Below are 27,014 nucleotides of genomic sequence, written 5' to 3' on the forward strand. Positions count from 1 at the left end.
ACTGTGTGTAGGCTACTTGCAAATAAGCACTTGGTCACACAGTGTAAGCTGTAGTCCATTCAAGAATTTTTATTTCACCTTTATTTAACTAGGCAAGTCAGTTAAGAACAAATTCTTATTTTCAATGACAGCCTAGGAACAGTGGCTTAACTGCCTTGTTGAGGGGCAGAGCAACAGATTTTTTTACCTTGTCGGCTCAGGGATTCGATCTAGCAACCTTCGCGATTACCGGCCCAACACTTTAACCACTAGGCTACCTGCCGCCCCAATCATTCTACCTATCGTAAAATGTTCCTATTATATTTCCAGCTCATTCTGGAGATGTTCTTTTTTTAAGCAATGCAGACCACAGTTATGTCACAACCGAAATGGGAGCTTTTAATGCAACATCCCCTCTAATGTATTTGTTATAGATTGTTGCATAACGTTATCAGGAGTGCTTTCATAACAATTCGGAGATGGTATGGCAACAGTGTTCTACAGTTCCTAACATTTTGTTGTAATTTTACTGGAGCCACAATTAGTCATTTCATCAGCCTGACCCTGAAATGTAACCACTGTCAAATTCATAGATATGGATACAAGGACTGGTCATTTGATCATTTGAAACCGTTTTTGAAGCTTATACATTGTTGGCAAAAACTCAAATGACCCCAAAACATTTCAGAATGGAGAGAACTTAGATTAGAACAGGGCAATGTTTATCATGTTATTTACCGTTGATGAACTCACTCTGATGTGTTGAGTGGTGGTATTGCTTTGACTTAAATGGCCTGTAGTATTGGCACGTACCACCGTACCTTTTTAGAAACATGCCCGTAGTGCATGTTTCAGCTTCGTTAAGTCCGGCCACACGTTTATAAAATGAGAAAAAGCTAGTAAGGATTGTAGACAGCACATCACGTCATGACAATGTGACCTTTTGGGGGGGGGGTTTAGATATTTGTAGCAGTGTGTAGGTGTTTTGTTAATGTTGATTTTCAAACGTGATGGATTTTCTGCCAACAAAGTTCATAAGCAAAACAAAGGATAAATCTATTAAAACCTGAGATTGAGCATCCAGTCATTCTACTAAAGAGTGTTTGTGCATTTTGGGTGCATTAAGCGTGTTATCAGGCATTTTTTATGTTTATACTTAATAGCACAAGGGTTTGATTTGAAACCACTCAACTGTAATAAGAGATGTAGTACTGTATATTGCTCATTAATTTAATTACCCAACAGAATGTTGTTGGGAGAGAACTGAACAATCAATTGGCCAATAATGTATTCAGATCAGAGTGTCATTTGCAGTATTGTTCCATTTACATTCTGTTTATTTATGCCGTATCCAGATTTAGTATACATTTTGGTGAATTTATGTGCAATGTAGCTCCTTACAGTGAATGAATCGATGTGACCTATGTGTATTTGGTTATTCATGTTAGTCAAACAATTTAGAAAATCGTGTGAAATTATAGAAATGCCTTGATGAAACAGTAGGCTAGCTGCTAATGGGTTTGATGTCTGTCAGACTATACCTTAGTTACATCAACAATACAGTCACGGGAAACAAATTAGGTTTGAATGAAGTTTGCCACTCATGACATTTTGTGTTTATAATTATTTCATCTGGTTTAATAAAACGTTTTTTTTTTTTAGCAATTTCGTCAGTGTGCAAATACCATACAATTGTTGAAAGCGGACCCCGTTTTCTTATGCTTTATTTTCGGCACGGCAGTATGAATTACATGGTGATGAAACGGTTGAACCAGATTGATAGTACTCAGGTGCAACAACTGTCAAATACTGTCAAATCTACCATTCCAGTGTTTTAATTTCTATATTGTATTTACTTCGCCACCATGGCCTATTTATTGCCTTTACCTCCCTTATCTTACCTCATTTGCTCACATTGTATATAGACTTATTTTTCTACTGTATTTTTGACTGTATGTTTGTTCTACTCCATGTGTAACTCTGTGTTGTTGTATGTGTCGAACTGCTTTGCTTTATCTTGGCCAGGTCGCAGTTGTAAATGAGAATTTGTTCTCAACTTGCCTACCTGGTTAAATAAAGGTGGAAAAAAAAGAAAAAAAGAAGCAAAACACTACATGCTGCATTAATGGATAATAGCTATTAGCAGTGAATAAAATCAGAATAGGTCGGAATATTCTTCTGAATGGTACAGTATCCACAGTATGCACAACACAATACACATCCCAGATTATTCATCGCCCAAGGAAGCAAATAGGTTGGTTCATTTCCAATAAAATCCCTCGCCCCGCCCCCCTGTAGGCTCACATGTATCAAGGAGAAAATATACGCTCGTTGTGTGTATTGAAGTCACATTTGCATATTCAAGATGTATATTATTCACATGGCTGACATCGTCTCCTTTCACAAACCCGCCTCTCATCTCTGTCCTCAACCCCATCCCCCACCCCCACCTTTTCATTTTCCCCCTAGATGAAACTGATTTCCAAATTCAGCACAGTATTCGTCATGAGGTTGCCAACTAATTAAAGCAGCTCTGATTAACCTGAAGTCAGACTGGTGATGCTGCTCTCTTCCCATTTCTCCACCTTTTTTCTCCTGTGGTCTTTGTTGTGGCAGCAGGGCATGGCACTGTCAGTCTGGAGCATTGTGTCTGATTTCTAGCAGACAAACTGACCTCTGGGGACTTATTGACAGATAACTACAGAGGGAAACACAGTGCAGTGCAGGGAGAGAGATAGAGAGAGAAAGGGAGAGCTGTGGGGAAGATCAATATCAGACAAATAAATGCATTTTTGTTTTTAAGAACATAATATTTTCGCAAGTATAGTTGGATTCCCCCTGAACGGGGATGAAAAGAAAAATGCTACAGATTTTGGCAGAGGCATAATGAGTGAAAGAAAATGGCTGCCTCCAAAAAAGGATCTAATTAATTTTGAAGGATCATCAGCCCCTTTCGTCCAAGGCAGGGGAGGGAGGAGGGAAGGAGGCAGAGATACAGACCCCTGGACTGATTAGCATTCACTGCAGGTAGGAGCTGGCTGCTGCTCACCCACTGTGTCACAGCTAAAATGGAATCACTGTTGTGAGTGACAGTCTGAGCAGCTGAAGCCTTTGTTGCCCGTATTCACCTCACTTCACCCCTCAGGCAGGTGGCTTTACATGTCTAGATTGCAACGGAAGCCAGGGAGGAAATGTATATGCTCGTGTTGTCTAAATCTAGCCATGCAGGGGCCTTTGTCATCAGGTCATCATAGAATGTCCCTGACCACACTATTACACCTGCATTGGCTGGCTTATTGTAAACTAGTGTAATTTCCCTCATGATTTCAGCACTTTGTGTCACTCTTCCAAAGCACTATGGTGAGAATAGAAAAAGGCCCTTTTATGTGCTTTCAAATGTGAGTGAGTGAGTGAGTGAGTGAGTGAGTGAGTGCATACTGTGTGTGTGCTTGCGTGTGTGCATGATGATATGTACATTTTATGACACTCCTTAATATAGAATGTACTATTGTACTTGAATTTAAATTCATACGGAGATATTTACCACAAATTATCTGATAGTAGGAATAGGAAGGTCGGACGTTTAGTCAGTGTTGGGCAATGGGCATACTGGATAGGCAATAGAAAAGTCAAAGAGTGACTACTGTCCTGGCAAGTGTGCTTACACATTCAACCTTATCAGGGGTCCACAAGTGTAGCTGCTGGAACCTTATTGTGATTATATGGATTATTAGGGGTCACTAGACAATTGAGGGTGGCCTATTGGTATTGGCGTGTTTCAGCTGTTGCCATGCATCACTCAACATTTTTCAGCTGCATAGCAATGGCTTCGGACTTGGTTCATGGCTTCGGACTTGGTTCATGGCTTCGGACTTGGTTCATGGCTTCGGACTTGGTTCATGGCTTCGGACTTGGTTCATGGCTTCGGACTTGGTTCATGGCTTCGGACTTGGTTCATGGCTTCGGACTTGGTTCATGGCTTCGGACTTGGTTCATGGCATCATTGGAAGGTCTTTTGCAAAGTCCCTATATCAAAATAATATGGCTACTGTGAGAGAATCATCAACATCTTAGCTGTGATTTTAACACAAAAAATGGCCATAATGTGTCTGTGAGCAATTGAACTGTGATGTAATTTCTTTATGGCTTAGTTGGCGAGGCTATCCAAAGCTTGTTTCCTTTGAGCTGTTTGACCTAAAACCCTGTGATTTAGTACAAAGCAGTGGCTTGTTATGGGACCATGGTGCCATTTTGTCCAACATAGAAAACAAACAACACATGCTCACGGCTTTATTTACTGTGCCGCAAACTATAATTCAGTAAGACAATGGAGAGAAACATTATTAATGTTGTGGCACACAGCTATTGGCTTAGAGGTGATGCTGTATGTCAATCTTCTGTAGTGTAACCACCACAGGCATTTGGTTGTTAGGAAACAGGTTAATGAGGTCCACATGTATTCAGTGAAGTAATATTTTCAAGGAAATGAAGCTTACTATCTCACCAATATACATTTCTTCTAAAATAAAAATGATCAACAATGGCTCTTCTGAAAGAAAAGTGTTATCTAGGACCTAAAAGGGTTCTTCGGCTGTCCCCATAGGATAACAGGAGAACCCTTTGAAGAACCCTATTTAGGTCCAGGTACAACCCTTTTGGTTTCAGGAAGAACCCTTTTGGTTTCCTTGTAGAACCCTTTACACAGAAGGTTCTACATGGAACGCAAAATAGTTCTACCTGGAACCAAAATGGGTTCTCGTATGGGGACACCCGAAGAAACCTTTTTGGACCCTTTTTTTCATTGAACTAGTCGGGCATTACATTGTGTTCTCTTAGTTTATGATATTTGACTGTATGTCAATATCATTGTTTTTCCAAAGGTTGTCTTTGACTGCTGCTGTGCATCTACAAATCATTGTTTAATTATGTTCATCTGGCTGGTCTGCCAGGGGCATAGGCATACTAATACAATGGAAAGTATGCAAGGATAAATAAAGCCCTTTTTTAGAAAAATAAATATCTCAGCTCAGAGCAGACTGGGTAAGATAACCAAAAGCAGAAAATAAAATCTGATGAAAAGATAAATTACATCAAGTATTTATGGAGACAATTCTGTATTCATTGCCGTCACATGTTATGTCTTCTTTGTCTGTTGCAGTCATGAACGGAAGTTAATACAAGTTGTGTAACTCGATGCCAGTACATTTTCCCAGTCACATATATGGAAGGATGGTTGGCTCCTTAGAATATTAAAACGGTTGTTGGTTACCCAAATACCCCTCTACTGAAATATAAGGGTTTAATCAAGCTCAGTGCTTAACATAATATTCCTACTGTATACTGTATGATCCTATTCATGAAGACCATGCAGCAAAATAGATTGTAATAGATGAAGGACACACATGGACATTTCCTCCATTCTGTGAACAGTACCACCCTGAAGATGCATAAATTGGCCGTAGTTGGCCTCTTACACTTTGTGGTCGTGCACATAGAGTATGATCCAAAATGATTGACACCCTTGATAAAGAGGAGCAGAAATGACTGTATGAAATAAATAATTCAAATACTGAGCTATATTGTATGCTCACATGTTTTTCTACTAATACAATTGCTCAGATAAATATTTTGTTTAACAAGTAACAATGTCTCTAAACGGTAGGGGCCATATTTGTTTTCTTCATGTCACCCAACAAATGTACATCCCTCGAGTTGGCACTTGGATAGGAACCAGTGCTTTGGTCAGATGACATGAAAATAGAGCTCTTTGGCCACACCAGGCGTGGGTTTGGCGTCCAAATGAGAATGCATGAGCAGAAAATAACCTCATACCTACTGTAAAATATGGTGGTGAATCTTTGATGTTATGGGGCTATTTTGCTTTCACTGGTCCTGGCGCCCTTTTTCAGGTCAATGGCATCATGAACTTTACCCAGTACGTGGACATTTTAGCCAAAAACCTGGTTGCCTCTGCCAGGAGGCTGAAACTTGGCCACAACTGGATCCACAAAGAAATGCTTAATTGGCCACAAAATTGGCATTTTGCAATTGCCATTTTAGTCTCTCGACTTGAAACCCATTGAAAGCCTTTGGTTTGAATTGAAGAGGGCAGTCCATGAGCGCAAACGAAGGATATCAAGGATCTAGAAAAATTCTGTATGGAGGAATGATCTAAGATCCCACTCAATGTGACCAATGTGTTCTCTTTTAGAAAAAGGCTCAGTGTCGTTATCCTCGCCAGGTGAGCTATTGAAAGGTATGGAAAACAGAGGTGTCAATCATTTTGACACTTAACTTCTTTATAAAAAAAGTGCAATTACTTGTTAACTCGTGGGAATTGGCCTATGTGGATAGGGCTAAATTGAAATCTTTCTTACAGAATAAATATAAAAGGTATAACCATGGTAGCAATTGAAAGGGAACAGTTGGAGATGATGGGAATTATTAGACCAAAGGTGAGGACACAACAGTTCACCTGACACAAGACTGAATCCAAACATTACACTGTTGATTTTATGTGCATTTTACATTTACTGTACTTTTTGCCGCATTTGTTGATAAGGAAATCTGAAAATACTCTGGATACATTCTGTAACATGGTAAGAACATTCCTGAAACATGTGTTGTAGGTGCAACATAAGATAAAATAATTACAAGGGTTTGAGGGAGAGGACTAACTGGTGTCTCCAAGTGACCGCAGACCTGTCCAAAGTGTGTACAGTTCCTAAGTATTCTCAAAAAAGAGTCTTCAACTATAAGGTGAATTTTTTTCAGCACTCCTATGTGTGCCGTTGAGGAACTAGAGCAAGCACACTTGTAGTTGTTTTGAACACAACCCTGCATCTCCACCATCACATAATTACTGTTGTTGTTTACACAGTCCCAAAAAAACGGTCCATTATAAAACACAGTATTGCGGTCTTAAGCTTTCACAATGCAATTCAGGGGAACAGATATAGGTGCGCATAGAAAGGAGTTATGAGTGCATTCAAGTGCGTGTGTCGCTGCAAATTTTCATCACTATAGACAAACATAGGCTAATTCTGTTCAGAATAACCCAGGGTATAATAACATGTCATCTTGTAACAGTACATCAAACATAGTGATCATAAACATGGACATTGTATATAACATGAGTTTATGATATGGAAATTTGAAGTGCACATTTGGACTTCCTTGTATGACATCAAAGCAGTATTTATTTTTAATCCTCAACGTCTAATCTTTCAAACATACACCAAGTCCTCTTAATTTACAGAATTTCCCTCACTCGGTCAACCAACAAATTTGCGACAGTTGCCCAATTAGCTGGAGGGATGGGGCAATGCTCAAATTCAGAGCGTCTGTCAGTCAAAACCCATACGGAGATGTGAAGCACAGAGCCTGAGCTCTGACGTTATGTATAACATATTACTGTACCGATTTAGGCATTTATCAGTGCCTGTGCCATTTTCAACTCCTATACAGAGACGAGTGTAAAGGGTGAAACAAAATATATTTCTGAGCAATTGTATTAGTATAAAATAATATAATTTCCCAAAATGTTTTGCATGCAATATAGCTCAGTATTTCAATTATTTATTTCACACAGTCATTTTTGCTCATCTTTATTAAGGGTGTCAATCATTTCGTTCCCTACTGTATACTTGTATAGCTTAGAGTCTCTGTAAACCTGAGAATCACATGCTGTGTAGCTGAATGCCTTTTTGTGTTTCTCCATGAATGCCTTATGTGTTATGGTATATATCATTTGACTGTTTCTTTTTATTTAACCTTTATTTAACTAGGCAAGTCAGTTAAGAACAAATGATTATTTACAATGACGGCCTACCAGAAGGCAAAAGGCCTCCTGCGGGGACGGGGGGCTGGGATTAAAAATAAAATAACAATAAAAGAAAATATAGAACTAAACACACATCATGACAAGAGAGACAACACAACACTACATATTGAGAGACCTAAGACAACATCATAGCATGGCAGCAACACATGACAACACAGCATGGTAGAAACACAACGTGACAACAACATGGTAGCAGCACAAAACATGGTACAAACATTATTGGGCACAGACAACAGCACAAAGGCAAGAAGGTAGAGACAACAATACATCACGCAAAGCAGCCACAACTGTCAGTAAGGGTATCCATGATTGAGTCTTTGAATGAAGAGATTGAGATAACTGTCCAGTTTGAGTGTTTGTTGCAGCTTGTTCCAGTCGCCAGCTGCAGCGAACTGAAAAGACGAGCGACCCAGGGATGTGTGTGTTTTGGGAACCTTTAACAGAATGTGACTAGCAGAACGGGGTTGTATGTGGAGGATGAGGGCTGCAGTAAATATCTCAGATATGGGGGAGTGAGGCCTAAGAGGGGTTTCTAAATAAGCATCAACCAGTGGGTCTTGCGACGGGTTTACAGAGATGACCAGTTTACCGAAATAGAGTGCAATGATGTGTCCGATAAGGAGCATTGGTGGCAAATCTGATGGCCGAATGGTAAAGAACATCCAGCCACTCGAGAGCACCCTTAACTTCCGAAAGTTTTGTCAGAAGTGTTACTGATCATAATGTAAGGTCGCGTCAATTCGATTCTGGTATCAGAACAAAATAGTCAGCACATAGTAACTTCTGATTTCTTTGTACTTTAATTAATGCAAACACTTGAATGGTAAATATGTGGTTCGTATGTACGGGCTCCCTGTAACACCACGCAGGGCAGACAGAGAACTGGAATAACATCACAAGTTCTTCCTTAAATACTTTGACAGACTTAGTTCCCTCTCCTTGAGGGCCTGTCATAGTAGAGGCTAGAATATGGTTTAGACTTATTCCAGCCTATCGTTGGCGTGCAGGTTGGTCCCAACCTCTAGACGCACTCCAGCTTCCTGGCGGATGTCTCAACTTGTGACTGCACAATGCACAGTTCTCTAAAACCCTTACACCCCCCTGCATATACATTTCACCCATATCCTGTTATTGCTGTTATTCTACAGAAAATCTTGTTTCTATATCATCAGCATTCTTTCCACATGACCCACCATCACATGAGCCACTTCCTCTTAACATATAGCAGTACTCAATTATCTATAGTTTATATACTCATTATTATAGCATCTGTGTTTATATTATATAGGTTATGCAAACAAATTGTTGGTCAAACCCTAACAATAAGCTCTTAATATGGTACGCCATAGTAGCACCATTTTTGATATTTACAGTTGATACCGAAAGTTTACATACACCTTAGCCAAACACATTTAAACTCAGTTTTTCATAATTTCTGACATTTAATCCTAGTAAAAATTCCCTGTCTTAGGTCAGTTATGATCACCACTTTATTTTAAGAATGTGAAATGTCAGATAAATAGTTGAGAGAATGATTTATCTCAGCTTTTATTTCTTTCATCAAATTCCCAGTGGGTCAGAAGTTTACATACACTCAATTAGTATTTGGTAGCATTGCATTTAAATTGTTTAACTTGGGTCAAATGTTTCAGGTAGCCTTCCACAAGCTTCCCACAATAATTTGGGTGAATTTTGGCCCATTCCTCCTGACAGAGCTGGGGTAACTGAGTCAGGTTTGTAGGCCTCCATGCTCACACGCTTTTTCAGTTCTGCCCACAAATTTTCTATAGGATTGAGGTCAGGGATTTGTGATGGCCACTCCAAGACCTTGACTTTGTTGTCCTTAAGCCATTTTGCCACAATTTTGGAAGTATGCTTGGGGTCATTGTCCATTTGGAAGACCCATTTGTGACCAAGCTTTAACTTCCTGACTGATGTCTAGAGATCTTGCTTCAATATATCCTCATCATTTTGCTTCCTCATGATGCCATCTATTTTGTGAAATGCAGCAAAGCACCCCCACAACATGATGCTGCCACCCCCGTGCTTCACGGTTAGGATGGTGTTCTTCGGCTTGCAAGCCTCCCCCTTTTTCCTCCAAACATAACGATGGTCATTATGGCTAAACAGTTCTATTTTTGTTTCATCAGACCAGAGGACATTTCTCCAAAAAGTACAATCTTTGTCCCAATGTGCAGTTGCAAACTGTAGTCTGGCTTTTTTATGGTGGTTTTGGAGCAGTGGCTTCTTCCTTGCTGAGTGGCCTTTCAGGTTATGTCGATATAGGACTCGTTTACTGTGGATAAAGATACTTTTGTACCTGCTTGCTCCAGCATCTTCACAAGGTCTTTTGCTGTTGTTCTGGGATTGATTTTCACTTTTCGCACCAAAGTACATTCATCTCTAAGAGACAGAGCGCGTCTCTTTCCTGAGCGGTATGACGGCTGTGTGGTCCCAGGGTGTTTATATTTGTGTACTATTGTTTGTACAGATGAACGTGGTACCTTCAGGCATTTGGAAATTGCTCCCAAGGATGAACCAGACTTGTGGAGGTCTACAATTTTTTTTCGGAGGTCTTGGCTGATTTCTTTAGATTTTCCCATGATGTCAAGCAAAGAGGCTCTGAGTTTGAAGATAGGCCTTGAAATACATCCACAGGTACACCTGTAATTGACTCAAATGATGTCAATTAGCCTATCAGAAGCTTCTAAAGCCATGACATCATTTTCTGGAATTTTCCAAGCTGTTTAAAGGCAGTCAACTTAGTGTATGTAAACATCTGACCCACTGGAATTGTGATACAGTGAATTATAAGTGAAATAATCTGTCTGTAAACAATTGTTGGAAATATTACTTGTGTCATGCACAAAGTAGATGTCCTAACCGACTTGCCAAAACTATAGTTTGTTAACAAGCAATTTGTGGAGTGGTTGAAAAACGAGTTTTAATGACTCCAACTTAAGTGTATGTGAACTTCCAACTTCAACTATATATATATATATACTGCATCACCAAAAGTATATGGACACCTGCTTGTCGAACATCTCATTCCAGAATCATGGGCATTAATATGGATTTGGTCCCCCCCTTTGCTGCCATAAATCCTCCACTCTTCTGGGAAGGCTTTCCCCTAGATGTTGGAACATTGCTGCGGTGTCTTGCTTCGATTCAGCCACGAGCATTAGTGAGGTTGAGCATTGATGTTGGGTGATTAGGCCTGGCTCGTAGTCAGTGTTCCAATTCATCCCAGAGGTGTTTGATGAGGTTGAGGTCAGGGCTCTGTGCAGGCCAGTCAAGTTCTTCTACACCGATCTCGACAAACCATTTCTGTATGGACCACACTTTGTGCCACAGGGGGCATTGTCATGCTGAAGCAGTAAAGAGCCTTCCCCAAACTGTTGCCACAAAGTTGGAAGCATAGAATTGTCTAGAATGTCATTGTATGCTGTAGCATTAAGATGTCCCTTTAGTAGCCCAAATTATTCCTCTTTACAGTTGACACTCTGCATTGGGGCAGGTAGCTTTCTCCTGTCAACCGCCAAACCCAGATTAATCCGTCGGACTGCCAGATGGTGAAGTATGATTCGTCACTCCAGAGATCGCGTTTCCACTGAGTCCAATGGCGGCGAGCTTTACACCACTTCAGCCGACGCTTGGCATTGCGCATGGAAACCCATTTCATGAAGCTCCCGATGAACAGTTCTTGTTCTGACGTTGCTTGCAGAGGCAGTTCGGAACTCGGCAGTGAGTGTTGCAACCTAGAGAGACGATTTTTACGCGCAAGACATAGGGACTGGGAAAAACAGGGATTTGAAATCACGTTCAGTATGGCCTTGGTATGCACGCACGACACACCCACACACACACACACACACACACACACACACACACACACACACACACACACACACACACACACACACACACACACACACACACACACACACAATCCAGTTGGAGACTTTTATATTGGAGAGCAATCCTTTTGCGATTGTTGCAACCTTTTATTAAATTGATTCAAGCTCCTGTGTCCTCTGTAGGTCCGCTCGAGGCAGGTTGTAGACATTTCTGGTCTCTAAATGCTTTTCTGATAACGATCAGACTGTGAGCATAATGGTATGTCTATAGCCTTTGACATTTTATTCAGAACTGACAAATATGATATGAGGAGATATAATAGAATTGTGGGTAAATCAGACCGAACGGTGGATGGATTTCCTTTGGCTGTGTGTGGTTCTCTGACCAGTGGTTTAGATAACGGCTGAAAAGAGATTTGGCCTTGTGATTTCCAACCTTGACATATAGTTGGCAGTTAACTGTCCACTAGAGTATTAGTCTAAAAGGTCCACTTACTCTTTACGTTGGAAATTAGAACATATCCATTGCATTGCATCCACGTCACCACTTCAAAGTTTCCCAGTTGTCTTTGGTGAGTTCCGAATGCATTCGCTGGAGTCGTTCTCTACCTTATCGAGGTCAGACACTTCTTCCTCAGAGTGAGCGTGTTGATTTCTGAATGGTTTCTTGTTCCCCTATAGGGTGGTATTGAAGAGACCACTGTGGCAGAGCGACCTATGATAGAGGCAGCAGAGAGGACGGAAGGTATTGCCTAGCACTGGTCTTCACTCAGCCACCTCCACCAGGAACCTGTAGCAGTGTGTCCCGTGCCTCATCACCAGCCTCACACACATCTTCCCAACCAAGCGTCATCTGACTGTGTGAGTATGTTTCTGTGGTCAGTTGGTCAGCGCCCCTCATAGTTAGGCTACACCAGCAGCACGGGTGTGTTTCGCATTCATTAAACAGCCATTGAATATGGTTTTATTCATATATACCAAATCTGTCCTACATGTTGCGATCATTAACATTTTCTGTTTATGATTGTTTGTTCTCATTCTTTGAATTCGTTTTTTTTTCTCTGTTTAATTTATTTAGATATATTTACGATCATTTGGTTTCCCAGGAATTAATAATAATGAATGGTATTCATTAGTCCTTCCCTTGGTTTTGATAGAATGTCTTCGATAATACCTTATAGTAAATAGGCTTTCAACTTCACTGACAGGTGGTCAAAGGTAACCACTTGGGAGCTCTCCTTTTGTTGACCTAAAAGCAAGGCGTGGCCATGAATATACATTATCTAGATAGATCTAGATGATCGTGTTTAACATCAAGGGAAGGTAGGTTATTTTTTTATGTCACCACAGATGCATAGTAAAGTAGCCTAATTTCATTGTAGTTTTACTGCTAAGCATATGATAATTACAAGGGTGAAAGTAGTGAAGAGGGGTCAGGTGCTATATGAATAAACGTGTGTGTGTGTGTGTGTGTGTGTGTGTGTGTGTGTGTGTGTGTGTGTGTGTGTGTGTGTGTGTGTGTGTGTGTGTGTGTGTGTGTGTGATGTACAGTATGTACCCAGTGAGTAAAGGGAGAGGCGCTGTATAATAGCAGTGGTTTTAAGAACCCTTGTGCTCCGGGTGTGGGTTATATGGATGAATGAAAATATGTAAAACGTATACAGATTGTATGAACAGGTGTTCAGTCTTACAGAGAAGCCATTCATTATTTTTTGTTGTTGAGGATAGTATAATGAGGCTGTTTGCTGGAGGGCTAATGCTAAATAATATTTAGTGATTTGATACAGATGAGTTACGAAAATCAATGATGTAATATTGAGATGAGATGTAATGGTAAAATAGTAGAACACCCCATTTAAACCATTTAATGAATCAAGCTTCCATGTGTGGAGTGACAAAGCTATTGGATGCCATTGATTGTCTTTGTCATATCCAGTCTTGTTAAACTGGTCTACAAATGTCCGTGATAAAAGTAAAACATTCAACAAGTGAGTCGTGTATTGTTTTGTAGCAATTTGTTCATTCTACATGTAGATATCTAAGCTCTTTAACGATGCATGAATTGAGAGCAATACTGTAACGCGTGAAATATTATGAAGACTATAGCTGAGACATTTTGTAGATTTGTAGTTTATTATGTACAATTTGTGTTCAGGGCAGTCACTACTCCATTCGTGAGTTTGGCGTCTACATTTTAGCAAAGGAGATGGGCGCAAATACAAACTTAAACACTGCTTAAGCCTAGCTGTGTAACGTCCTGAAATTCGGAGAGGAGGGTAGTTAGGAACCACGTCACAGTGCACGCTGAAGGCTGATAAACGAGGCTTTATAGTCTAAACCCACACCACCACCTACTGGGGGTTTGGAGTCTCATAGAAAATATATCACCAGACTTGTAAGATAGGAACAAAACTAATTGGATGGGAACCATCTTGGTTGTTTCGTTGTCGCTGTTGCCCTACAGATCCTTTGTCGTGCTGTTTTGTGCAGACATTCATCCAACTAATAACCAGCTAGTTTACCTCAAATGATATGATTGTTTCGATCTCAAATGCCAACATAAGATGAAATAACATAAAGTAAGATGACCACCGAAATGTGAGGAAAGCACATGGGGTGGATGGGAAAGGTCATATGTTGAAGTGGATTCAATTGGGCATATCTGTGCTAAAAATCGTGATTATGTCCCTACAACAGTGCAGCTGTGTTGCTTCTCAAAATGTATTTGATAATCAATTTCACTTTAAAAAAAAAAAATGTGATTGTTGCTCGTCACGTGGCCCACATTTCTAAAGATTGATTCATCATTTAAAACGTTTGGCGTTTTTCTTCTTCTGTTTCCAGGTGACATCAGTTGCAAGGGGATGACCGAGCGCATTCATAACATCAATCTCCACAACTTCAGCAATTCTGTACTTGAGACCCTCAATGAGCAGCGCAACCGCGGGCACTTCTGTGACGTGACTGTTCGGATCCATGGAAGCATGCTGCGAGCCCACCGCTGCGTGCTGGCCGCTGGGAGCCCCTTCTTCCAGGACAAGCTGCTCCTGGGCTACAGTGACATTGAGGTCCCCTCGGTGGTCTCGGTGCAGTCCATCCAGAAGCTGATAGACTTCATGTACAGCGGGGTCCTGCGGGTGTCCCAATCGGAGGCTCTCCAGATCCTCACTGCTGCCAGCATCCTGCAGATCAAAACGGTCATCGATGAGTGCACCCGCATCGTGTCCCAGAATGTGGGCCTGGCTGGGCCAGGGGGGTTCCCTGTCAACCCGGGAGACTCTGGGCAGGAGACGCCCCGGGGCACACCTGAGTCAGGCACCTCTGGGCCCAGCAGCGATGCGGAGTCAGTGTACATGCAGGCCACGTCCCAGCAGAGCCTAGAGCGTGCGTACACATCGCATTACTCCTACTCCGGCCTTTCTCTGCAGAATGGAACCCGTGAGCGCTCCCACTACGTAACCAGTATGACAACAAGCTATGACCCAGCCCTCAGCACGCAGAAGGACCAGCATGACCAGGACCCGCCGTGGATCACCCGCATCCATGAGAGATCACAGCAGATGGAACGCTTCCTATCCACTCCTGAGACCACCCACTGCCGCAAGCAGCCCCGACCGGTACGCATACAGACAGGAGGCGTTCACATAAAGCAGGAGGCAGAGGACGAGTACAGCAGCTATGGTATGGATGAGTGCACAGAAGACACAAACCACGTTGAGTGTGTGGAGAGTGAGCCGAAGGGTGAAAGCTTTGACTCGGGGGTAAGCTCCTCCATCGGTACTGAGCCAGACTCCGCGGATCAGCAGCAGTACCTGCTTGGCTTTGGGAGGGAAGGGGTTGGAGAGGGGCAACAGTGCGAGGGGACCCCAGTGCAGATCGATATCAATGACTCCTCCCCAGAGCAGATGCATGAGACGGAGGACAGGGGCACATCCCACGGCACTAGCGACAGTAACATGTTGCAGCCCCTGCCCAACCCAATCATGGCCCAGTCCCTGCCAAGTGCCCCACTCTATATGCGTCAGGCCGAATCTCACACCAGCAACCTGAGGATGCCGCTCACCATGACCAGCAACACCCAGGTAATGGGCACGGCCGGCAACTCCTACCTGCCCAACCTCTTTGCCACACAGTCGGCCAGCAACAACAAGCCCTTCCTCTTCAGCCTGCCACAGTCCATGGGAGGCCAGCAGCCCCAGTTTGTGGCCGTGCCGCCCCCTAGTATGCCCCCATTCCCTCAGCAGTTGATGGTACAGCAGCAGGCAGCGCGGGAACAGCAACAGGCGGCCCAGATGGGACAGGGGGAGAAGAAGCCCTATGAGTGCACTCTATGCACTAAAACCTTTACTGCTAAACAGAACTATGTCAAACACATGTTTGTGCACACTGGTGAGTACACTGGCTCCTCTTATCATTTTGCATGTAACACTAGTATATTGCCATGAGTGGTTTGTGGTTCAAATCATTTCCCTGTACATTTGCAAACATAAAATACACAAACTCAATGAATGGTTCTTTAAGTTAACATGTAGCAATGGATAAATGTTTATTTTGTTTAGAGGCTTGAAATATATAGGCTATTTCTTGATTGATGGCTAATAGCAAACAAATATTTTACTTGCATAAGGAAAATTACATAGGTTTTCTGTGCATGAAAGAAGTATTCATTTTAGGGATTGACATCAATGGTTCCCCTACTGGCCGGGCAAGTGAACTTTCTGCTTTCTCCCCTTATTGAATTCATGGCAGTCTGGCAAGTTGAGCCTGCTCTGTGCTTTCTCCATTGGTCAGGTAGATTTAAAAAAACTGAAAACAACCAAACTGCAAATCATTCCAGTAGCTTAAATATTATCTTTTTGGTTCCTGCCCATTGTTTAAGTGAAAGACAGAACATTTCTGGCATTTTATGGCCCTAGTTGTTTACACACAGAAATGCCATCAATTGTCTTCACTTAAACAATGGGGAGGAACCAGAAAGATCAGTTTTAGGTTACCTTAATGTCAATCCCTGATTTTGATTCAGCTGAGCGGTACAAATTAGTTCTAAGGCTCTGTCACATTGAAAAATGAACTTTTGGCAGCCTGCATCATAGCTGATATTCTGTATTTGATTAATACAGTGAGTGATATTTAAGGTCCTGTATGGTTGCCAATGAAGCTAGTCCTGTAAAATATGACACATTGATTACTATTTGTGATTTAGAGTTTTATCACTGGGTGGTGGTTGGTGCATAAATATTAAAAGGTAAACAAGAGGGATGGCAACTACCACTGAGCAGGACGTTGGAAGGGTTTCTAATTCTACCAGAATTCATAATCGGGCTCTTTATAGTCCAGTTAAGCGCAGAATGATGTTATTTTAAATAGTTTCAAAAATATATTCAAGCCGAGATACTTATTCATAAACAGATGGAGGACGAGTGTGCCGATCAACAATGTCTGCTTGGCAGTGAGGTCAAACTTTGTTAGGGCATTGGGTTTAACTTGTTTTGTGACGGGCACAGTCCTCGTTCATTTTCAAAATTACATTTTCAAGGCTACATTGGAAGAATTGAGTTGCGCTGTCGGTGTCCTTCATTTAGCACCGTTTTGTGTTTTCCTGTCTCCCATTTTTCCTCCTAATGACTGTGACTTTTTTGTATATTCAGGTGAGAAACCACATCAGTGCAGCATCTGCTGGCGCTCGTTCTCCCTGAAGGATTACCTAATCAAACACATGGTCACACACACAGGGGTGCGGGCCTACCAGTGCAGCATCTGCAACAAACGCTTCACCCAAAAGAGCTCCCTCAACGTCCACATGCGGCTGCACCGTGGAGAGAAGTCCTATGAGTGCTACATCTGCAAGAAGAAGTTCTCTCACAAGACCCTGCTGGAGAGACACATGGCTCTGCACAGCACAGCGGGCGCCGTCACAGGGCTGTCGGGGGCAGTAGGCGCCGGTGGCCCCGTCTCCATTCCCATGGCCGTGCCCGAACCCGGCGCCGGAGTGGTGGCCATCGCCATGCCCGTCAGCGGAGGCGCCGGAATAGGGGGTGGGGTCGGAACAGGAGTGGGTGTGGCTGCGGAGGCAAGCTGCCAAGAAGGGACCACCTACGTGTGCTCCGTCTGCCCTGCCAAGTTCGACCAAATTGAGCACTTCAATGACCACATGCGAATGCACGTCTCTGATGGATAAGTACAAATAGATGCACTTCTTTAAAAAAAGAATGAAAAAGAAAAATGGCACTAGATTTTTTTATTTTGGGGCATGAAGAGTAATGAGTATAGACACTGGCACATTAAGTTTCCCAGAAAGGAGTTTTTTGTTGTTATTCTAAAAGAAAAACAAGATGGTGGCCTTAAGGCTTTTGTAGTTTGATATTGATCCACTGGATGGATCCTTACTACAGGCCTCTAAATGTATGCTTTCCTAAAATACTGATTTATGTGTTGAACACTACCGAAAGGCCTACGAAAGAAACACACACATACACAAATTCAAACTTACACACCTATATACAGTATAGATATATGTTTGTATGAGTGTATGTGTTCATGTGTGTATGTGTGTGCTTGTGCTTGTGTATTTGTATGTGTGCGTGACTGTTTGTGTGTGCGTGTGCAAACATTGCCATGGAATTTCTAACATGGTAAATGTGATCCCATATTGACCGTTTTGGGCACTATAGGAGTCCAAGCTTACTGTGGTATAATTTTCAAAAAAAAAAAAAAAAATATCTGGCTTGGGCTAAAGATTCCCTCTTAAAAAATATTGTTGGTCACAAGTTTGCCTTCTTATGTCGGATAAGAGAAGGAGAGTAATTCATTTGACACTGGGTTTTTATTTATTATTATGGTATCGAGGGATTAAAATGCAGCTGTTGTGGAGGTACAAGTTGATTTGACTAATTGTACTGAAATGTAACTTCCTGTGAGTGGGTATAGGAATGGTTATTTGGTTAATGTTTTATCGTCCATGCGTTTTGATGGTTCAGGTTAAGTTGACAAAATTAGGGTTGTCGATAAGGCCGTATTTGAGCAACAACAAAAACAAAAAGTATGATTGTTAGGAGTTTATTTCGTTCGCGTACACTGCCACTAATATCTTAGAAGACTGTTAAGGCTCTAGCTTATTAACAGAAGACAGAAGAAGGTTCTTCTTGACTTAATCCGTTTCTAAATGATTGTTTAGTTCTATGAAGAGGATTTGACATGTGCAGTTGTGGCAGGCTTGAGTATGCCACCAGACTCATCGTGATTGCTGCTCCCACAATTTGCACCAGACTGTTATCAGCTGTAGGTTACAACATGATTCTTCATTATTACTATTATCGTTCAAATAATTCAAAAAAATATATATATATCTATTATTTGATAATAGAATGATTTACCAAGGAAGTTTAAGACAGCCGTCAAATGGATTACCGGTGAATTGAGAATGATTCTGTGAACTTGCATTGGACAGAAATATCATCCTATGACCTAAAACTCTTGTCTGTCCTGTTCCTAAGGACATGACCCCGCTATTTGAGCAGGTGAAAAAAATAAAATGCACTACTCCTGAAATCTTAGCTCCACCTGGTGGCCAAAATGGTATGTCATGTCCGGACATGACATGCAGACAAGAGAGACACGAGGCAAAATAAAGCATGATAACGTATACCCGGGTCAATAATTAGCCTACTTCATAATATACCACAACTTGCAGATGGACTTTCCAGACAATAAGATACATTCCTGTTTTCACCGGATACCTAGACACAAGTGTGTACAGAATAGATTTGGGAGTAGGGAGCAGGGATGCCGTTCAAGTGTCACGTCACTCAAAGGCTCTGCTCTGATATTTGTCTTGTTGTTCTTGCATTTTATCCAAAATAAGACAGACACGTCTGCCTGCAACGGCAATCTAACGTTTTTGCTCATTTCTTTGAGTAGACACTTTTTTTTAGTTACAGTGATGAGATCGTAACTAACCACAATTACAGTACAGTCTGAAAACAATATGTTGTAGATAAAAACAAAGTGCTGCATTGCAAAGTTTCTTCAAATGCCTGTGCTTAATATTGAATTGTTTTACTTAAGAAATTAAATTCTATGATTTTCATTTTGTCATTTTCTAAAGGAAAAAAATATTTCTTAAAAGCTTGATAAGAGGACTGCATTATTTTCTTGCATATATGTTGCACTGCTTAAACCGATAAGTGCACTACTGTTACCAGAGATATTTTAGTTTTAGAGAATAATAATCATTTTTTTATCGAATGTTTGGTTGTAGAATTCACGTGTTAGAATAGCTTTGTTCTATTTTTTTGATAAGGTAATTCAACGTTTCTTGGCTTTTGTTATCGCTTGCTATTATACGTATTTACTTGTGCCGTGTTTGCGCAAGCGTTTATTTTTATTCAAATCCGAACCATCGTGTGAGCTTCTCTCTGTTTTTACCCTTTTAATGTATTCTTTTCAGGAGTTAATCCCTTCTAACAGCAGTTATCGCACTGCATACATTATACATTAGAACAGATGCTGAATTTTCATACAAAAGCATTCATGCCAAATGATCCTCCCCCCCAAAACTAACTTTTTTTTATATAGTGTGCGTGGACATAAATGATATACATAAATCATAGGTGTGTTTTACAAATTTCTTTGGGAATATGAGGGCGGGTGGGAGATTGTACGAAGCTTATTTGCTATTTGTAAATTGTTTCGCGAGTGTGTGTCTCTTGTGTTTGTATGTCTGTGTGAGTGTTTGTGTGTGTCGTATAATCAAACTGTTGGTGTCCCAAGTGGATGTGTAATACCTGAACTGTAGGGCTTCCTTTGCAATATGCAGTGCATGTACTATGAGAAGCAGCTTTTGCTAACCCTCATGGGCTAATGAACACATTTGTGATGCACACTTATGAAGACATCTATTGATCAAATATTGATACTGGTAAATACATTGCCCCTATTGGAAGAAGTATATGGCATTTTGTGCCTAGTGCTTTAGTTAGCTTCATTCAGCTGGTTGCTATTTGAAAAGGCAAGGTGTACCTGATGATACTCTTCTGCCAGCTTCACTGTGTTCTATCTTTGTCTCTTTCAAATGGGAAAAACAAGGAAGTGATGAGGACTGTTATTAACATAGATCACAAAGTTAGAATATCCTCATATCAGAAACAACAGACCTACTGCATGCATCAGAGAGGGGACTTCATATTATGTTCTAGAGTTTCCATCTGGTCTCTGAATAGCATGTGGTGGTCAAGCGAAGGAGACAATATACACTCCCCTACGTGTTTTGTGGAACAGTGAATCTACGTGTTTAATTTGTCTCTATACCCCAGCATATATTCATACATATCTGTTTTACCATTTAGAAATTAAAGCACGTTATGTATGTAGTCCTCCCATTTGAAGGTATTATAAGTATTTGGACAAATTTATGGTAAATAATGTGTAGTGTATTTTGGAGTCACTTTCATTGTAAATTAAAATATCATATTTCTGAACAATTATAAATGAAGGTGGATAATTATGAATGAATTGTCAGTAATGATGTGTGATAAAGTTACAGAGACATAAATATCATGCCCCCCCCCAAAAAAATGGTAACCTCCCTGTTATTGGTAATTTTGGGGGATCTTTGTGCATCTGTAACTTGGTACATTAACGTAAAAGTGTTCAGAAACATATTATTTTCTTATTTACAATAAAAGTGACTCCAAAATGGCACAATAAGTATTCACTAGAAGTGAATTTGTCCAATACTTATGACACCTTAAAATGGGGGGACTAGATACATAAGGTGCTTTCGTTTCTAAACGGTAAAACAGATATGTACTGTATGAAAATACCTTCAAATAAAAGGTGATATTCTGTACTGGCGCTTCATAAGACAATATTAAACGTTTTAGCTTCAGTGTCCAAATAAATACGTAGGTGAGTGTATGTGACTTGTGATTGGCCAGCAGTTTGTTATCCTCTGCTGCAGAGGTCTCTAGGGGGAACATAAGCCTATACATGCTTCCACTCTATAGCTTCAATTGCTTACACTAAGACAAGGAACACTGAATGGCTGCATGCAATGTTAATTTGTCTCTATTCTTGGAGGACTCTCTGTAGTCGTCGGTTTGAGGAGGCAAAGTCCTTAACAGATGGCTACAGTATGTAAGGAACTGCTGAGATCTATTTTGGTCACGTTATTGCTCTGGCATACAGTTGTTGTTGTTGTTGGTGTTGGTGGTAGTGTTCAGGGCCGTAAACCAGGGCCTTAGTTTTAGTGAGGTCCGGACTGTTTTAAGAAAGTTGAAGCTCATTTACTGCATTTCGATACAGTTTTTTAAAAAAAACTCTAAAATGGTATTTGGAGAACAGCAAACGTGACCCCAGCCATGATCACACTGGTCGCTGTAGGTCCATTCACCTCAGTCCATCTCCAAACACATAGCCTACTAGCTATACAATTAGCCGCTACACATGAACTCAGACCTGGGATTAAAAACTATCATTGAATACGTACAGGGGGATATGTTGGCAGAAAAAAAAGTATTTCATGAATGAAAAGTAAACAAATGAGTTTGTTTTACAGAACAATTGTTTTTGCAGTTTTACAGCTAATTTCCTGCCATTCTCCACATTTTGCCATGACTTATTCTATGTGAATGATATCTGAGTGAGAAGGACTAAAAAAATCTATTGGAATCCCCCTGGAGTTCCCTGCTTGCCCAGTCGGTAATTCAGCCACGATTACTACAAGTTTAGATAGCTGGCTAGACTAACTAGACTAATTTACCAATCTAAAAATGTGTTACTGCCATGTGCTAATTGAGTGACTGTCCGTGACCTATAACAACAGGAAAACTACTGATACACAACCACATTTCTAAATTGCACCTTGTGTATTCTACTATTCTAACTCTCAACAGGAAGTTGAGACCCTGACGGAGTTCCATCTTTAAAAAATGTTTTATTCAGACCTCTGTGTCCTACTGTGTAGTTACAGCCCTGGTGGTTGTCTGCTCTGTGGAATAATATAGAAATGGTCAACCAGCTAGGCAGAGCAGTACAGTCACCAAATTAGTCCCAGCGAACACAGTGTGTACCATGCACCGTGAAGGCAAGTCCAACCTTCAGTTTCACAAAACAGAATAATGAATGCACTCTATGATAGCCATGGAGCCATCACTTATTTATAATGAAACCAAGACCAGACAATAGTTGCTTCCAAATGTATTATCAGTGAGATAATCTAGCGTTATTTTGTGATTATAAAGATTATCAAGTGATATCAAGTGATTATTTTAACCACTTTGCAGTCTCTTACAGTCAGCCTAAATGATATTTATGTAATACCGTGAATCAAATGCACTATTGACTCTAGGTGTTTTTCTAAAGTGCGTCCTTTTCTCGATGTCACAGGTTGTTTAAAAAGATAATAGCGATGTAGATGTTGGTTTTTGAGATGCAGCGTTTCGAGAGTGGGTTTGGGCTATAAATCATCCATATTATCACACGGCTTATGAGAGGTTCAATGGAAATATGACATTGACTGTACCGAAGTATAGGCCTGTTGGTTACCCATAGACGGTTGTCCTCACTCATACGTGCGTTTTTAAGGCAAACTTGACTTACAAGCAGAAGTTTAGCATTAGTATCATCTTATGATACTATACATTGACATGACTTAAGAACTACCTAGGATTTGTTTTCCAACAGCGCCATTTTCCCCTCTCCCTGGCCTTACTTATAACAGCTCTCTTTTTGTTTTATTCACTTATTGTACCAGTGGCTGATGTCCCATTTATTGTGTTCAATGAATGGTCAGAAAGTTGTGAAAACATGCAATGCAACCCTGATATACACCCCTGTCATAATTGTCCAATTTATGTTTGTAAGATTGCTATAACATAATGTATTTTTCAACTATACAATATATTCACAGGTATAGAGTTACGTAGAATTAAGCCTATAGCTTTTCGTTTGGTGTTTTAACGGTCATTTTCTTATATTTCACGTTTTTACTTCAGTGTAGAGACACAGGATCAGTTTTGCAGTGTTTGAATCATCTGTGTGCTTATGTGTTTCAGGGCTTTACTTTGCCCTTTTTTCTTGCAACCATTGTGTACCGGTGTATTTGTAATTGGTTTTTAGTTAGTGGGCAGAGGATAGACAGCCATTGAAGACATCACAGCTTGCCAGAAGCGCATATCTTCTGGGTGGACACAAACCTCTTTTCAAATGAGAGATTTTTGGGGGAAAATATAAGAAATAAAGTAGTGATATGCTTGAATGCCACGGCACATGTGATGTAATCGATATACACTCTTAGAAAAAAAGGTGCTATGTAGAACCAAAAGGATTCCGTCAGCTGTCCACATGGAAGAACCATTTGAAGAACCCTTTTTGGTTCCAGGTAGAACCCTATTGGTTTGCAGGTAGAGCCCTTTCTACAGAGGGTTCTATATGGAACCCAAAAGGGTTCTGCCTGGAACCAAAAATAGTTCTACCTGAAGCGAAAAAGGGTTCTCCTATGGGGACAGCCGAAGAACCCTTTTGGAACCCTTTTTTTTCTGAGTGTAGTTCTAGTTCTAGCAGGCTTAGAAATACTCATGCTATTTGTCTAACAGCTTACATCAGTGTCCTCACATTCATTTCATGCGCTTACATAGTATCTTGCATAGTAACTCAGATAGTAACAAACAGTTACCCTGACAGTAAACCTGCTGGCATACATTATATAGATCAATTCCAACTACACGGTATCAGTTGAATCTAATGGATATACAGTACATACACTTCTTCATCAACAACACGTATAATATAAACTTTTTGAGATACAGACAGAACTGCAGCTAAATGAATGTGCTTTGAGGGATATAAGGAGTGTGCCTATCTATCAAGTGCCTATTTGTACAGTACTATACGAAATCTTCATAAAGTAGTTTTGCTCTCCTGCAGTACATTTTCCAAATATATACAGTATATACACATGATAATCTATACACAAATGATAACAATATTTATACTACCATAACAACAATGTTGGTCATAGTCATAACACAGTGCATCCTAAGAAAGCCTTTTAAAATATCTTTATCCGCCTCAAATCTTCTATTTATATAAAGATAGATTTGTGTTTTTATTTCCTGCTGTCATACATAGCTTTGTAACTAGCGCATAAGAGAGAACAGCTATGATAAACAACAGGAGTTAATTGACTGTAATACAGTAAGACTCATAGCCCACCCAACTCTTCTTCATTAAAACAATGAGTAAGCATATACAATAATATGATATAGTAGCTGGTCCCTGTCTTCATATTTTCCGTTACACACACACACACACACAGAAATGTTTTGTAATCTCAAAGAGTTTGCCCAGGTTTGTAAGCACACCTAAATTGTCATAACTTTTGGCTTATCAGCTTTAGCTATCATTCTTCTTCCATACTGAACATCCATAATTACATTTTTTTTTGTTTTTTGCTCTTCTAAAAAACAAAATAGTAATCACTAAAACCCTTTTCACATTTTGTTTTGATGCAAAATGCCTACCACAGTCAAATGTTGTCCTTAGACACAGCCTAGCTGTTCTCTCAGAATTCAGTGATTACGATCTCACGTGATACCCCAGTCAGTTGAGCACATACTGTGTGTTTGTTCCCTGCTCGTGGTTCATATTGATGGATTGCGTGTATACTCGTGTCTTGGTGCTGGTTCGGGCGATGATAGGCAGTCGAAATCTGTTTCTGACCTAGCAATCAATTATGCTTCTCTGTCCCTGCACATAGCTACATGTGCACCTACATTTCTGTGCATGATCAGTGACACAGATGCAGTACTATGTTTGATTCAGCTACTCCAGTCTACAACACCACAGCAATACCAGTTAGAAGTGCAAACAAGTTTTACGTGAAGAGTAGCAAGCCTTTGTCCGAGTGTTGACTGTAATTAAGTGTCCTTATAAACCAGAATCAGACAGCTGTCCCATTATTAGCCTCTCTTCAGCGTTCTTCTCTTCACTATCGTTGTATAAGAGTGTTACTCTCTGGAATATGATTTGGAGATAAATCGGCATCTTTTTTTTTTTTTTTTTTTTGTATCTCTAACTTGAATTGATAGGAAAAGTTCATGTTATATATTATCCGAACCCAATACCCGCCGCATATTTGAAATATTGACATTCCTGTATTGTCCAGAACATTCCTAACGAGTCTGGCATCACATTACGTGACTATGTTGTAACAGATGACGTGACCCCCAACAGCCTTACTAGGACACCAGATCATGTACTTTCTTTTCACTATTTGCTGGTCTGCTGGTTATTCTGTCCTGGGACATTTTCCCCTCTAAGTTGGTTGTTCAAATTTAGATGATTACAGGTCAGTCTCAGAAAAGCACTGCTTAGCATCTCTTGCATTGATGATTCCATCATTGTATTTGCTATAGCTTCTAAATCTAGGGCAGAATATGCCCCTGCGTACACGACAATACAATGGTCTGCTTGCTACCATGGTGTGCACTTCTGGACCGTGGCGTGCTCTGGTGCCTATCTGATTGGGTTTCATATGCAATATCTCAACCCCCCCCCTCCCCTCGGTAAATGTTGTCTTTTAGTTATAGAGAATACTAAGTCATCCAGAAGCTGTGGCGTTTGAAAGGTGCTGAATAAAAGAGCCTCAACAGTAGCTTGCTTAGCACCTTTGGATGTCTTGGGGCTTTCGGCAGGTCCCTTGAACTTCTCACATGTCCAAAAGATAGTTTATGTCTATGGCGAGATTAAGCAACATGCACTGCACTGTGTTACCCATATGTTTTGTCTAAGTTGGTCCCTCTTTCACCTAATAGGTTCGGTTAACACTTTTCTGTCCACTTTCGGCTGTGTTCCCCCCCCACACTTGTGGTCTCAATCAGCATGCAATCATATATAATTAGTTTGAACATGCAGAACTTCCATGACAATACGTTACTTTGTGTTGTTGTTGTTGAAGGTGCCGGTAGTTGTCGTTATTTTTGTCTGTTGTGATATGGATCCAAGAAAACTATTAGGGGGTTATTGAACATGTTGGATGACATGTTTTGTTGTTGTTGTTGCCGTAAACACCAAAGAATCATAAGAATATCACAGTGTCTTGAGTTTCAAGCAGAAAGAACATAATCTGTTGCGTAAGTGATAACAAAGACTACCAAGATGTACGCTCCTGTACATTTGTACGCGTTCAAATCTGGCTCGATGGCTACTGTTCTATTTTATTTTGATACTAAAGACAGGGTGCTTGTGAAAATGCGTTACTGCGTTTTATACTCTGATCACGATCGGTAGACTGTAGTTGAATAGTTGTGTTGATGTGCCTACTGTAGACCAAAATA

General features: G+C 40.6%; 1 protein-coding gene across 1 annotated transcript in view; it reads left to right on the plus strand.

Moving 5' to 3' along the window:
• LOC115154808 (zinc finger and BTB domain-containing protein 20) overlaps positions 1-19,536 on the plus strand; it is a 36,021-nt gene extending 16,485 nt beyond the window's left edge. Inside the window, exons 3-5 of the mRNA XM_029701411.1 lie at positions 12,361-12,540; positions 14,524-16,068; positions 17,328-19,536. Coding sequence (XP_029557271.1) covers positions 14,544-16,068; positions 17,328-17,857 — 2,055 coding nt within the window. The 5' untranslated portion in view covers positions 12,361-12,540; positions 14,524-14,543 and the 3' untranslated portion in view covers positions 17,858-19,536. The remainder of the gene's footprint in view (positions 1-12,360; positions 12,541-14,523; positions 16,069-17,327) is intronic.
• The last annotated feature ends 7,478 nt before the right edge of the window (positions 19,537-27,014 follow it).

This window comes from Salmo trutta, chromosome 19 (genome assembly GCF_901001165.1).
Source record: "Salmo trutta chromosome 19, fSalTru1.1, whole genome shotgun sequence".
Taxonomy (NCBI): Eukaryota; Metazoa; Chordata; class Actinopteri; order Salmoniformes; family Salmonidae; genus Salmo; species Salmo trutta.